We start from the raw sequence: 12,393 nt of genomic DNA on the forward strand, positions 1-12,393 counted from the left end.
TGAAATTCTGGTGCTTATCCACAAAGCTAGAACTGCTTGCAGATAGACTACTTCTCTAGCCACAATTTCAAGAAAGGGCTACATCTCCAAACCATAACTATTAAAATAATTTCAGAAGACTATGTTTTTAAAGAAAGTCCAGTGACTGGTCAAAAAAATATTGAGTTTTTCTATGAGGAAGAAAAATTCTTCTTCAGAACTATTTATAAGAAAGGAAATGGTAGTTGTAATTAGAAAGGCTTGTAATAAATATATCTCTTGTAAGATACATGCATCAAAATATTGGAATAAAAAAGAATTATTACTACTCCATTATTACTGTAAATATATAATCCAACTGAAAATAAATTAGAAGTCATAGGTATGTGGACTTAATTTGCCAAAATAGTCATAAAGTTTAATGAAGTTAACTCTCAGCAAGCAGATTTATTACTAATCACATAATTTGAATATGGAAAATAAAAAAGTATGTAACAACAAATATGAGGATCAGGATCCTAAATAACGATCAGAACATTATTATCAGAACTAACTGTAAGATAATCAATTTGGTTAATTCTTTCCTTTATGACCCATTAGGCCAAAGCCAATTCCATTCACTTTATAGTACCTACTCAACTATGCATTCTTTCTGCTACATCCTTTATTTTAAATCTGCCCTAAATCTTTGATATGTCTGGCATATTCAGGCTCATAGATAGCCAAGGAATTAATCAAAAGTTGGTACTTTCTGGCATCACCAGGTTTAATTGCTTGGACTTGGGTTAGTAAAAAGGCAAAAGGCCAGTAAAACTTGCCAAAAAATACCATAAATTTAGCACTTACTGCTTTGAGGTCTTCATTGACATGAGTATCATTCATTATAAACTCGGGATAGCCAACTTTTGCCAAAACAGCTCTTGCCTATAAAAAAGGAAAAAAGAAAAATGATGTCAGAGTATCCATACTTAAATCATTAATAATCACAAGAGAAAGGAATGCAATCTTCATCAGAATACTACCAATATTGAATTATTTACTGTAAATAGACCATTGTAAAGGACAGTGGGAAAAGATACCTTCTATCATCAATGTAATAAAATGGAATGAATGTAACAAATAACGAACATAAAAAAGTTTTAATAGAAACAGACAAAATTGTTATGAAGTCCACAATTCTTCTGAAGAAGAATTTTTCTTCCTCATAGAAAAAATTTCCTCAAGGAGAAAATGCAAGCCTTAGAGAATAGTTAGCATTTGAAAATGAGGAGAAAGAACATTGCAGAAAAGGCAAAATACAGAGAAGATAATTGTGAACCATATATCTGATAAAGAGTTAACCCAAAATGTATAATAAACTCAACTCAATATAAAGAATGCACAGTAACTTGATTTAAAAAATGTACAAAAGATCTAAAAACATTTCATAACAGGCAACATATATGTCAAGCAGGTTTATGAAAAACTGTCTCAACATCACTATCAGGAAATGCATATTAAAGTGACAATAAGCTATTACCATAGCCCTGCAACAATGGCTACTATATTTCTTTTAAAGAAAGAAAGAAAAGACATGTTGGTAATGATGCTGAATGAAAATTAATAGACAATGTAGAAAAAAGTATGGAAAGTCTCAAAAAATTAAAACTAGAACTACCATATGATCCAGCAACCCTATTCTTGAGTGTTTATCCAAAGGAAATGAAATTAGCTTGCTAAAGACTTCTATACCTCACGTTTATTTTAGCACAACTCACAATGGCCAAGGAATGCAAGCAATACAAGTGCCCACAGATGGCGCCTGGATCAAGGAAATGTAACACAATGGAATACTATTCAGCCTCTAAAAGGTAGGAATGCTGTCGTTTGCACACACGCGCACACACACACACACACACACACACAGCTAGAGAAACATTAGGCTAAGTGTCCATCAACTGTAAAGGATAATGAAAATGGAGAGAGAGAGAAGGAGAATGAGATGGAATAATATACAGTCATAAAAAAATCAAATCCCATCATTTGCAGATGTAGAATATGGCTGGAATTGGAGGACAGTAACCCAAAGCTTACCCTTAACATAACACCTAATTAAGTTAGGTGAAATAAACCAGATACAGAGAGAGAAGTGTCATAAGATCTCACTTATTTATGAAATCTTAAAAAAAAATCCAATGTAAAAATAGAAAGGAGAATGATGGCTAAAAGGGACTAAGAACTTGGGAGATATTTTTTAAATGATAAAAATTTCAGTTAGGGGGCTGGGAAGGTGGCTCAGTGGTAGAGCGCTTGCCTTGCATGCATGAGGCCCTGGGTTTGATTCCTCAGCACCACATAAGCAAAAAGAAAAAAGCCGGAAGTGGCACTGTGGCTCAAGTGGTAGAGTGCTAGCCTTGAGCTGAAGAGCTGAGGGACAGCACCCAGGCCCAGAGTTCAGGCCCCACGACTGGACCCAAAAAAAAAAAAAAAATTCAGTTAGGCAAGGGGAATAAGTTAAGATCTATTTACAATATGGTGGCCATAGCTAATAGCAGCATATTGTGTACTTGAAAGTTGCTAAGACAGTAAAATGTTCTTGCCCTCTCCCCAAATTATAAATATGTGAGGCAAGACATATGCTAATTAGCTGAACTTAACTATTCTACAATGTATACATATATCAGAATTTTCTGGTCTACATTGTAAATGCATAAAAACATTTTTATCATTTAAATAAATAGGAAAAAAGGATTTCAAGAAACACATAGATTACAGAGATTCCTAAAGGCTACATTCATGAATCTTTATTTTTATAATTTTTAACTGTCTTTTTTTGTCTTTTTTTTTCCTTTGGTACTGGGAATCGAACCCAGGACATTACACTTGCTAGGCAAGCACTTTGCCACTTAGCTACATCCCAGCCCGAACCTTTATTTTATGTTCTAACTAAGAAAGAGTTAAATAGCTTTAGCAGGAGAATAAAAGTAGATGAGTCATGCTTCAGGAGGATTATCTGTGCAGAATTTGTGAATGATGGCCAGGATGCTAGAAAGACTGGAACAAGGGGTCCTTTCTAATTTGAGATACATCATAACAGTACAACTGTCCTTTGGGTAGACAAAGGAACTAAATGTCCTGTGTTTTACAACACACAGGAAATGGATAAAGGAGGAAAAAAATTACCTTAGGTACACATAAGGAGTCTTTTAAGAAGAGATGGGCAAACTGTGGCTCCAGAACCAATCTAGCCCTCCTCCTAAGACTGCTTTTTGGTTTTTTTCCTACATAAAGCTGTATCAGAACATAGCCATACTTAATTATTTACTTATTGCCTATGGCTGGTTTTGTGCAACAGCTTCTGTGCTTCCTAAAGTCTCAACTATTTTTATCTGGGACTTGGTAGGAAATATTTGCCAGCCTTTGTTTCACACAAACTTTCAAGTGCATGTGAAAAAAAAATCTCTGTTCCCTCTTCAGATGCTAAGATTCATTAAAAGCAAAAGAACAGCTCTGGGATGGGTCAAAAGTGGGGAGGGGGGTAGTGAGAATGGTGAAGGGAGTAACAATGATGAAGATGCACTTTATTCACACACTGCTTTGTTCAATGGAACCTCCTTTGTACAACTATTTAAAGAACACCTCCCGCGGGTGTTGTGACTACCTGGTCAGATTTCTGCCCAGATCATCTAGGATGCCTCTTCTCACTTCTTTGCAGACTCCCACCCAGCAGGTCTTTCCTAATGGTCAGCATCTGAAAGCCTAGTCTACACACAACAACAACTGATTGGCCAGTTGCCAGTGGCTCACACCTGTCATCTTAGCTACTCAGGAGGCTGAGATCTGAGGACTGATGTTCAAAGCCAGCCCAGGTAGGAAAGTCCATGACACTCTTACCTCAAATTAATCACCACAAAACCAGAAGTGGATCTGTGGCTCAAAGTAGTAGGATGCTAGGCTTGAGCAAAAGAGCTCAGGGACTGTGGCCCAAGCCCGGAGTTCAAGTCCCACAACCAACAACAACTAAGAGTAACTGATTGGATGACCAATCCAATCTCTCCTTCCATACAAAGCAGCCCTTAGCTGATTACTAACTCTAGAAGGAAGGTTCAGTGTCTTTGCCTCAATTCAGGACTAGTTCAGAGCTATAAATTGTACTTCCAGATCTTCCCCTTCCCAAATAGGATCAGACAAGGACTGAGGTGTTCTGAACTCTCACCTTCCCTGGTCTCTTCCTTCTCTGGCTTAAGTCTCCTATTCCTTGGCTGGTTTCTCTTTGGAGTATTTGCTTGTATATGAATCCTAATCTCCATAATCAGCTTCTAGATGCTGGAGCCCAAGAGTCCAGATAAGCCCAGTCCCAAGCCCCACTGCAGAAATGCAAAACAATGACCTTTCAAAACTGCTCTTGGTAATAACTTTTCTCCTTGAGTCCTTTTCAATTTGCCTCATTCAAGCAATAAATAGAATAAGATGGTACATTTTCCTTATCTTCCTTCAGATAATTCTAATATTAAATATCAGCAGCAACCTGCAACTCAAAGCTCAGAACAAGTACTGTAAGACATGGTCATAATGGGTTTTGCTGTTCCAAAGACTCAAATCGAGCACAGATCAAATTTTGCCCTTAAAATCCTATGAGTTACACACACTAAAAGCCTGATGTGACCCAGATAACAGATAACTAGAGGTTATAATTCTCCCCCCTACATCAAACAATATGTCATAATGTATACAAACTACCTCCCCCTGAAAATGTTCTATTATTTCCCTTGTTGGATTTAATTTTTCACTTTATTTTAGCAACTCACCACAAGTCATATGCATAACTTTAGCACATAAAGAGTTTCAGATAGTTCTCCTCCCCAGAAAATAGTAGACAAGCTGAGTCAACCACAATTGTTTTCCCAACACTGGCCTTTCTGGAACTTGATGGTGAATTATGCATTGTTTGCCAAACCTCACACTCTGGGACCCCTGCTGTACTATGGATTCCCACAGAATATATTCTCTTCTGCATTAGATGTGAAGAACATGGAATCTTTTCTTCTAATTTACTCAGCATCACCATGACTTAAAGAGAATCAGAACAGAGATATAGAGAATCCCTATTTACTTCCTGAGGCTATATAGCGAAAATAAGGTAACAATACTAGAAGCAACATCATCAACATCTGTGCAAGGTATTTTATTTCCCCAATATGCATGGATGCCTTGATTCAAATTCGAAAGAGTTTGTTATCAATTCCGCATCATCTTAACCCATCCCAGTGTACATTTCCCCCAAAGAAGCTTGAGAATCAAATCTCTCAAAATCCCGTGGAGAATGTCCCAGGTCAGATTATTAATAAGTAGTACTCATTGGTCCCTGGAAAGGTGGAAAACATAAAGATGCCATGTATTTGTTGTCGAAGCCATAGGTAGGTACCTCAGGTATCTGCAAACAGTAGATAATGTTTTGCCAGCAACTTCTTGGCATTCTCCTGGTAAGACTCCGTTAGAGTAGAGGTAGAAAAGATCACTAGCAGCCTCTGTGTTTCACTTCCCAGACTTACAGTGGTTGCATAACCCTCAAATTCCCTGTATTGAACACCTTCCTGGTTGATATACTTTCAGGGACATGTATTTTTCTGTCTAAACCCCAAGCAAACAGCCATCATATCATCTTTAACCTTTTCATAAAGGGAGGAGTAAAGTGCCAATAGTCTAAGGACTTATTGAAGGGCAAAGTAGTAGTGAGGTAAGTCTGAAATCTATCTCCCCACTGGTTATATGGATAAGAAAGGAAAGCAAGTCCCCCTGCAAATACTGAAGACACAGTAGTAATGAATATTTAACAGATTGATATTATATCCTGTATTAAATACTTTCTAGGCTATTTGAGGCTGATCAAAACCTCAAGCGTTTTTTTAATAACCAGTGCATGCGTTTCCATCCCTGGTTCTCTGAAGACATCTGAAAAGAAACAGCTGGAGAGCCCATTCAGTGAAGGAGACTTTACACAGCTATTGATCTCTTCTACCTCTGTGACTCACTTTTCCAAAGTAAATGTTGTCTAGTATCCGTCCAAAATCTCAGTTTCCTTTCTTCTCTTACTATCAAGACCCCAATTCTGCTTAGGATAACAGATCCAACTAAAGATGGCTGCATTACCAGCTTCCTCCACAGCTAGATTTGGCTATGAAGAAACTTTCGCCAGTCATACATAATTCAAAATCTTTGTTGTATTTCTGAGGAGCTATTGAAACAAGGAGAAACTGGCATATGCTTCCTGCCTTTAGTCCAGGATTTCTCAGTCTCAGCACTATAGACATTCCTGTTGTTGGGGATGATGTTGTCAATTCTATACTTAGCACAATTTTTGGCTTCTATCCACTAGATGCCAGTAACAACCCCTTCCAAAGTTGTGTCAACTAATAATGTCTGTAGCTATTGCTAAATGTCCCCTGAAGGCAAAATCACCCCAGTTGAGAACCTCTGCTGTAGCCTTTCTTCTTCCTTTCTGGAAGGCTGGCAGAGAAACTATCTTGTAACCACAAAGCAACAAACATGATGAAGAAATCTCCATGGTAAATATGGCAGAATGGAAAGCTGATGGCATCTGGCAGCTAATCCATTAACGTTGTCACTGGAGCCTCGAACAAATTTATAATAAAATGTGAATGACTAATAGCAATCTAACGTATTCACCCTGGCAAATATCTGTTTCTAAAATGTCTGAAAAATGGTTAGCATTATCAGGTCTGGACTCTCTCCCCATCCATTCCATAACACAAGGAACATAAACCATTTGCATGAAGCATTAGGCATTCTGTTTTACATTATGTGTAATTGAATGCAGACCTTGTCTACTCCCCTTTTCATCAAATGTAGTTTGAGAAAATTCGATACCTGACTCATAGTATTGTCTGGAAGAGTTCAGGATGGCATTGTACTTATGACACATTTTGATCCCTTGGTCCAGAATACAGGATGAACCGATGTAACTTGTAGATCATAAAGAGATAGTAAAAATACAAACTCTCTCAAAGACTCAGGATCACTGTTTTCTGCCTGCCTGGAGGGTCTTTTAGGGGAACCCAAGCCAGATACACCCTTAACCAAACCCCTGCAGTCTTCTGTGAAATAATATCTCTCTTTCGTTATAGATCAAATTTGAAGGAGCCACACTTGTGATGAGGGAGAAAATGATAAGAAGGGAAACGGTGAAAGAAAAGCTATTAGGCAATGCTGTGGTCGGTGAAGAGAAGGATGGATCTATAAGCTTACTGAAGCACAGTGGGAGATTTTCCTAGCAAAGCCAGACTCTGCGCATGCCCAGAAAAACCCAGGTTTTTTTTTTTAGACACACACAGACCTGCCACACACACACACACACACACACACACACACACACACACACACACACACAATCACTTAGAGAGGTCTTCCAAGGCCCACCTCTAAAACTAGCCAAAGATATGCTAGAAAATCTAACTCTAATCCTAGCTACTCACAAGGCTGAGAACTAAGAATTGTGGCTCAAAGCCAGCCTGGGCAGAAAAGTCTGTGAGACTCTTACCTCCAATTAACCACCTACAAAGCAAAAGTGAAGCTGTGACTCAAAGTAGCAGAGCACTAACCTTGAGAGATTTAAAAAAAAAACCTCAAGGACAGCACCAAGGCCCTAAGTTCAAGCCCTATGACTAACAAAAATAATCTAACTCTAGGTTTTATTTACAAAAGATAAAAAGATTGTCTTTAGAATTCACCATCGTGGTTTCTGTCTTCTTGTCCTTTCTTTCTTTCCTTTTCCTCCCAATACCTAATAGGTCCTAGGTTTTCATAGAACATGCTTCTCTCAACATATCCAAGTTGGCATTTCTCTGGTGGTACACTGTGCTTTGGAGTCATCTCCTCCCTCCCTCTTCAGCCATCAAAACTATTATTCCTTCAAGGCAGCTAATCCATTAGCTGTCATTGGGGCCTCAAACTAATTTATAATAAAATGTGAGTGACTAATAGCAATCTAATGCATTAACCCCGAGAAATACCTGTATTTAAAAGAGTAGTTTATTAGCCAAAGGGATAAATCTAATTGTAAGAGAGGTTTTTGCAGCTGAGAGAACTTTCTTTCTGGTGCTCATCAAATTAAGCAAATAGCCCATTCCACTTAATTACCATTGTGTTCCTCACAGGGAACATAATGTCAAGCACAGAGCAAGTGATCAATGTGCAATAAATATTGATTCATATGTTGAGTAATTTTCTTGACAAAACCACTCTGACCAATGTCATCAACAGTATCAGAAAATATAGGAAATATTTTATATTTAGTCTTCAAATAGATAAAACTCCAATATATGGCCAGGTGCTGGTGTCTCACACCTATAACCCTAGCTACTCAGGAGGCTGAGATCTGAGGAGTGCAGTTCAAAGCCAGCCCGGGTGGGAAAGTCCATGAGACTCTTATCTCCAATTAACCACCAGAAAACCAGTAATGGTACTGTGGCTTGAATACTAGCTAGTAGAATACAAGGTTAGTACTAGCCTTGAGCAAAAAAAATTGCTAAGAGACAGTACCCAAGCCCTGAGTTCAAGCCCCAGAACTGAGAAGGAAAGGTCTAATATATGATCAAGAGCATCACTTTGTACTACTCCTGTCAAGACACACATTTAAATATTAACTGATCTTACTACAAGAGGAAAAGAAGTGAAGAAAACAAAGGGATTCTTCTGGAAAGTGGAACATGGTATAAAATTCATTGCAATTCATTCTTCATGACTAAGAAAATATCTATTAGTTTCACCATCCGTGGTTTCGGTTACATGCAGACAACTGTTGTTCACAAGTATTAAATTAAGTGGAAATTTCCAGAAATAACTTATGTTTACCATTATGTACCATTCAGAGTAGTATGCCAAAATCTTGAGCTGCCTTGTTCTGTCTTGCCATGGATATAAACCATCCCTAGTATAACCTCTTTGAATAATTAACAGTTTAACAAAGTGAATATTAGGAAGTTGAAATATATCTTGACTGAGAGGGGTGAGGAGTTAAGGAGAGGGGCATAGATGAATGGAGAGAAAAACGGTGGGCAAATGTAATCATGAGACTCAATGTTCATACATGAAAATAGAACTAGGTAACTTGATGAGATGGAGTGAGGATGAGAGAAATCGAGGAGAATGATGGAAGGGATAACTCTGATCAAGATGCCTTGTATATCTAAGTACATATGTTGAATTGAAACTCTTTTAGCCAGCACCAGTGGCTCATGCCTGAAATCCTAGCTACTCAGGAGGCTGAGATCTGAGGATCATGGTTCAAAGCCAGCCAGGGCAAGAAAGTCCTTGAGACTCTTATTGCCAATAAACCACTCAGAAAACTGGATGTGGTGCTATGGTTCAAGTGGCAGAGCGCTAGCCTTGAGTTGAAGAGCTGAGGGACAATACCCAGGCCCAGAGTTCAAGCCCCATGACTGACCCCCCAAAAAACTCCTTTGTACAACTCTTTGAAGAAAATAATTAAGAAGAGGGACCATATTTCAAAAATAAGAAATTAAATGTCAGACAAGAAGTCTCTAAAGTAGCCCTCAATAATCCATGCTTCCTGATAGTCATTTCTATGTAATGTTTCTCCATGAGGATGAGCTAGAATAAGACATTCTCTCTATTCTTTCATGGAAGCCAGCTAGTAAGCCAGGAGCAAAACATGAGAGAAATTTCCTGACTCAAAATTCCTTGCTAAACTGAAGACAACCCACAAGGAAGCAAATCCTGCTAATATCTACCCTGAGTGAGTTTTGAAGCAAATTATCAATCAAGTCTATGGATGATGTTCCAGTACTATGAGAAAACCTGGGCCAGAGAATCTAGATCCACCACATCTAAATCCCTAAGCCCACAGAAACTGTGAGATAATGGAAGACTGTTGTTCTAAACGGCTAGACTACAAAAGTGATCTGTTATGTCACAAGAAGAAAAGAGGAGAAACAGAGAATAAAAAGAGCAGTCACCAAAAAAAGACAAGTAATTTTTTGATTGATCATGGGGCTTGAACTCATGGTCTGGGCGCTGTCCCTGAGCTCTTTTGCTCAAGGCTAGCTCTCTACCACTTTGAGCCACAGCTCTACTTCCAATTTTTAGGTGGTCAATTGAAGATAAGAGTCTCACCAGCTTTCAAGTCCAGGCTGGCTTTGAACTATGATCCTTCTATTTCAGCCTCCCCAGCAGCTAGGATTATAGGTGTGAGCCACCAGCACCTGGCAGAACAGTTAATTCTTGTGTTGACAACAGAGTATGTATAAAGCGCGTATTATTTCTTTGAGGCAATAACTGTCACATGATCTTAAAAAAAAACAATGAACAAGGATTGGGTGAGGGGGCAGGGGAGGATGGGAAGGAATGGAAAGGGGAAGCAAAGGAGGAGGCTACAATGCTTGATAAGAAATGTACTCATTATCTTGCCCATGTAATTGTAACCCTTCTGTACAGTATTTTCACAATAATAAAAAATAAAAAATGAACATTTAAAACATAATACATGATATGATTTAAGCTCTCAAGTTAGCTCTGTATTCCCAGAACTTTCTATGAAGTACAATACAACTTGGTAATGCTAAAAAAAAAAAAAAAAAAAAAAAAAAAAAAACGAGGAAGAAAAACCAATATAATTGTGTTGTATTGAGCTAAAGCATGGAAACAACTTGTAATTTTTATACAGATGACCAAATCGAACTGAAGATTGGTTAGGTGGACTGCCTTACTCCTGAATTTTCAAAACCAATTAGTATTTAAGCTGATCTACAAAAAGTAAGATGAAAGCTCATTTGTTTTAATCCCCACTGACTTGGCTACTTAGGAAAGCCAGGTAAAGTCTCAAATGTCTTGCATGTATTACATCAAAGGGATCACTTTAATCACTTAATTAAACAGCTTTGTGTTGAATCTACATGGTTAAGTCTCTTAGCATAATTTTTCATTTTTATTAATTTAACCCACATAAGAAAAAAATGCAACAACTGATCACTGCCCTTTCTCAATTTATGGAGCAACTTCTTTAAGCTTCCGACAGCTCTGAAAGCTCCAGTCAGGCTTACACAATGCCAAGGTATCATTTTCTTTGATGAGCTCTGTAATAACTATTAAACATCAATCAAAACACTGGGCTTTAAGCACCCGGAAGTTCAGGAACCTATCCAGGCATTGCTCTACCCTTCAAAACAGTGACAGTTTCCATAACGCCAAAAAGAGATGATTGACTTGTATAGATGACTTGACTAGAGATCTTACTCTAAGCAGAGCTAATGGTATTGATGAAAATTAGCCTAGGGAACAGGCTTTAATATCCTTTCGGGTTATCAGGATGCCACAAATAATAACAACGCAATTATCTAACCAAATCAAATTTTCTTTTCTGGATAGGAATGGCACTGATTTATTGTGAGTCTTCAAAAACCTTAATTCTGCAAATTGTTTTTTGGGTGTGGTTGACAAGCTGATGCATCATGTTGGTGTGGAGAAGAGATAAGCTTCACTATGAATCAGAGGGCTTTATGAAGTTCAGTCGTAGCTGTGACTCTATAAGAACTAGAAAGACAGGAGTGCTCAGATTTCAGGCCATTCATCCTTAAGCTTTTGTGTGAGTAATGCTCCAGTGTAGTGGACAGTCTCTGCCCATTACTCTATGAAATGGGCAACATTCTAGGAAGGCAGTTTCCAAACTACAAACTAATACCATATATCCTCTCTCCTAAAAGCACCAATTTCACATATCTTGAAGGTGAGCAGTTTCTCCATCCTGCACAGAGAGGTCATAAATTAGACAAACTGACACTAAACACTTCTTCCCTGGGGTCTCTGTGATGTTCTTCTTATTTATGTATACTCCCCCTTTACCCTTAGAGAATTTTCCTAGCAAATAGAACACATAGGAACAAGACAATTTAAGCCAGGTGCCAGTAGCGCCTGACTCAAAGCTACTTCAGAGGCTGAGACCTGAGGATGACAATTTGAAGCCAGCCCAGGCATGAATGACTGTGAGACCCTTATCTGCAATTAACCACCAAAAAAGTCATAAGTAGATCTATGGCTCAAGTGGTAGAGCACTACCCTTGAGTCAAAAAAGCTCAGAGACAGCACCCGGGCCCTGAGTTCAAGCACCAGGATCAGCACAAAAAATTAAAAAATAAGAAGAATTCAGAGCACAAATATACTCTAGCATCAATTCACAAAACAACACATTCATTTCCTTAACCATTGGAAGAGTATTGTCTTAAAAGGGGAAGCATGTACCAAATCACTCACAAAGTTTGTCCAAATAGAATAACTGTTAGAACTGTCTGCATGAACAGCTGAACTGAGACGAGCTAAACTCATTTGTTCAGACATAGCTATGATGAGAAAAGCCCAAGGGCCCAGACAATTCAGTATCGTAGTTAAACTTTTCGGAAAGCC

General features: G+C 38.2%; 1 protein-coding gene across 1 annotated transcript in view; it reads right to left on the reverse strand.

The window, feature by feature from the left end:
* The window catches only part of Phex (phosphate regulating endopeptidase homolog X-linked), a 209,091-nt gene that overhangs the window by 70,576 nt on the left and 126,122 nt on the right, over positions 1-12,393 (reverse strand). Inside the window, exon 14 of the mRNA XM_042670171.1 lies at positions 826-903. Coding sequence (XP_042526105.1) covers positions 826-903 — 78 coding nt within the window. The remainder of the gene's footprint in view (positions 1-825; positions 904-12,393) is intronic.

Source organism: Dipodomys spectabilis, unplaced genomic scaffold (genome assembly GCF_019054845.1).
Source record: "Dipodomys spectabilis isolate Male_0828 unplaced genomic scaffold, ASM1905484v1 ptg000526l, whole genome shotgun sequence".
NCBI classification, from domain to species: domain Eukaryota; kingdom Metazoa; phylum Chordata; class Mammalia; order Rodentia; family Heteromyidae; genus Dipodomys; species Dipodomys spectabilis.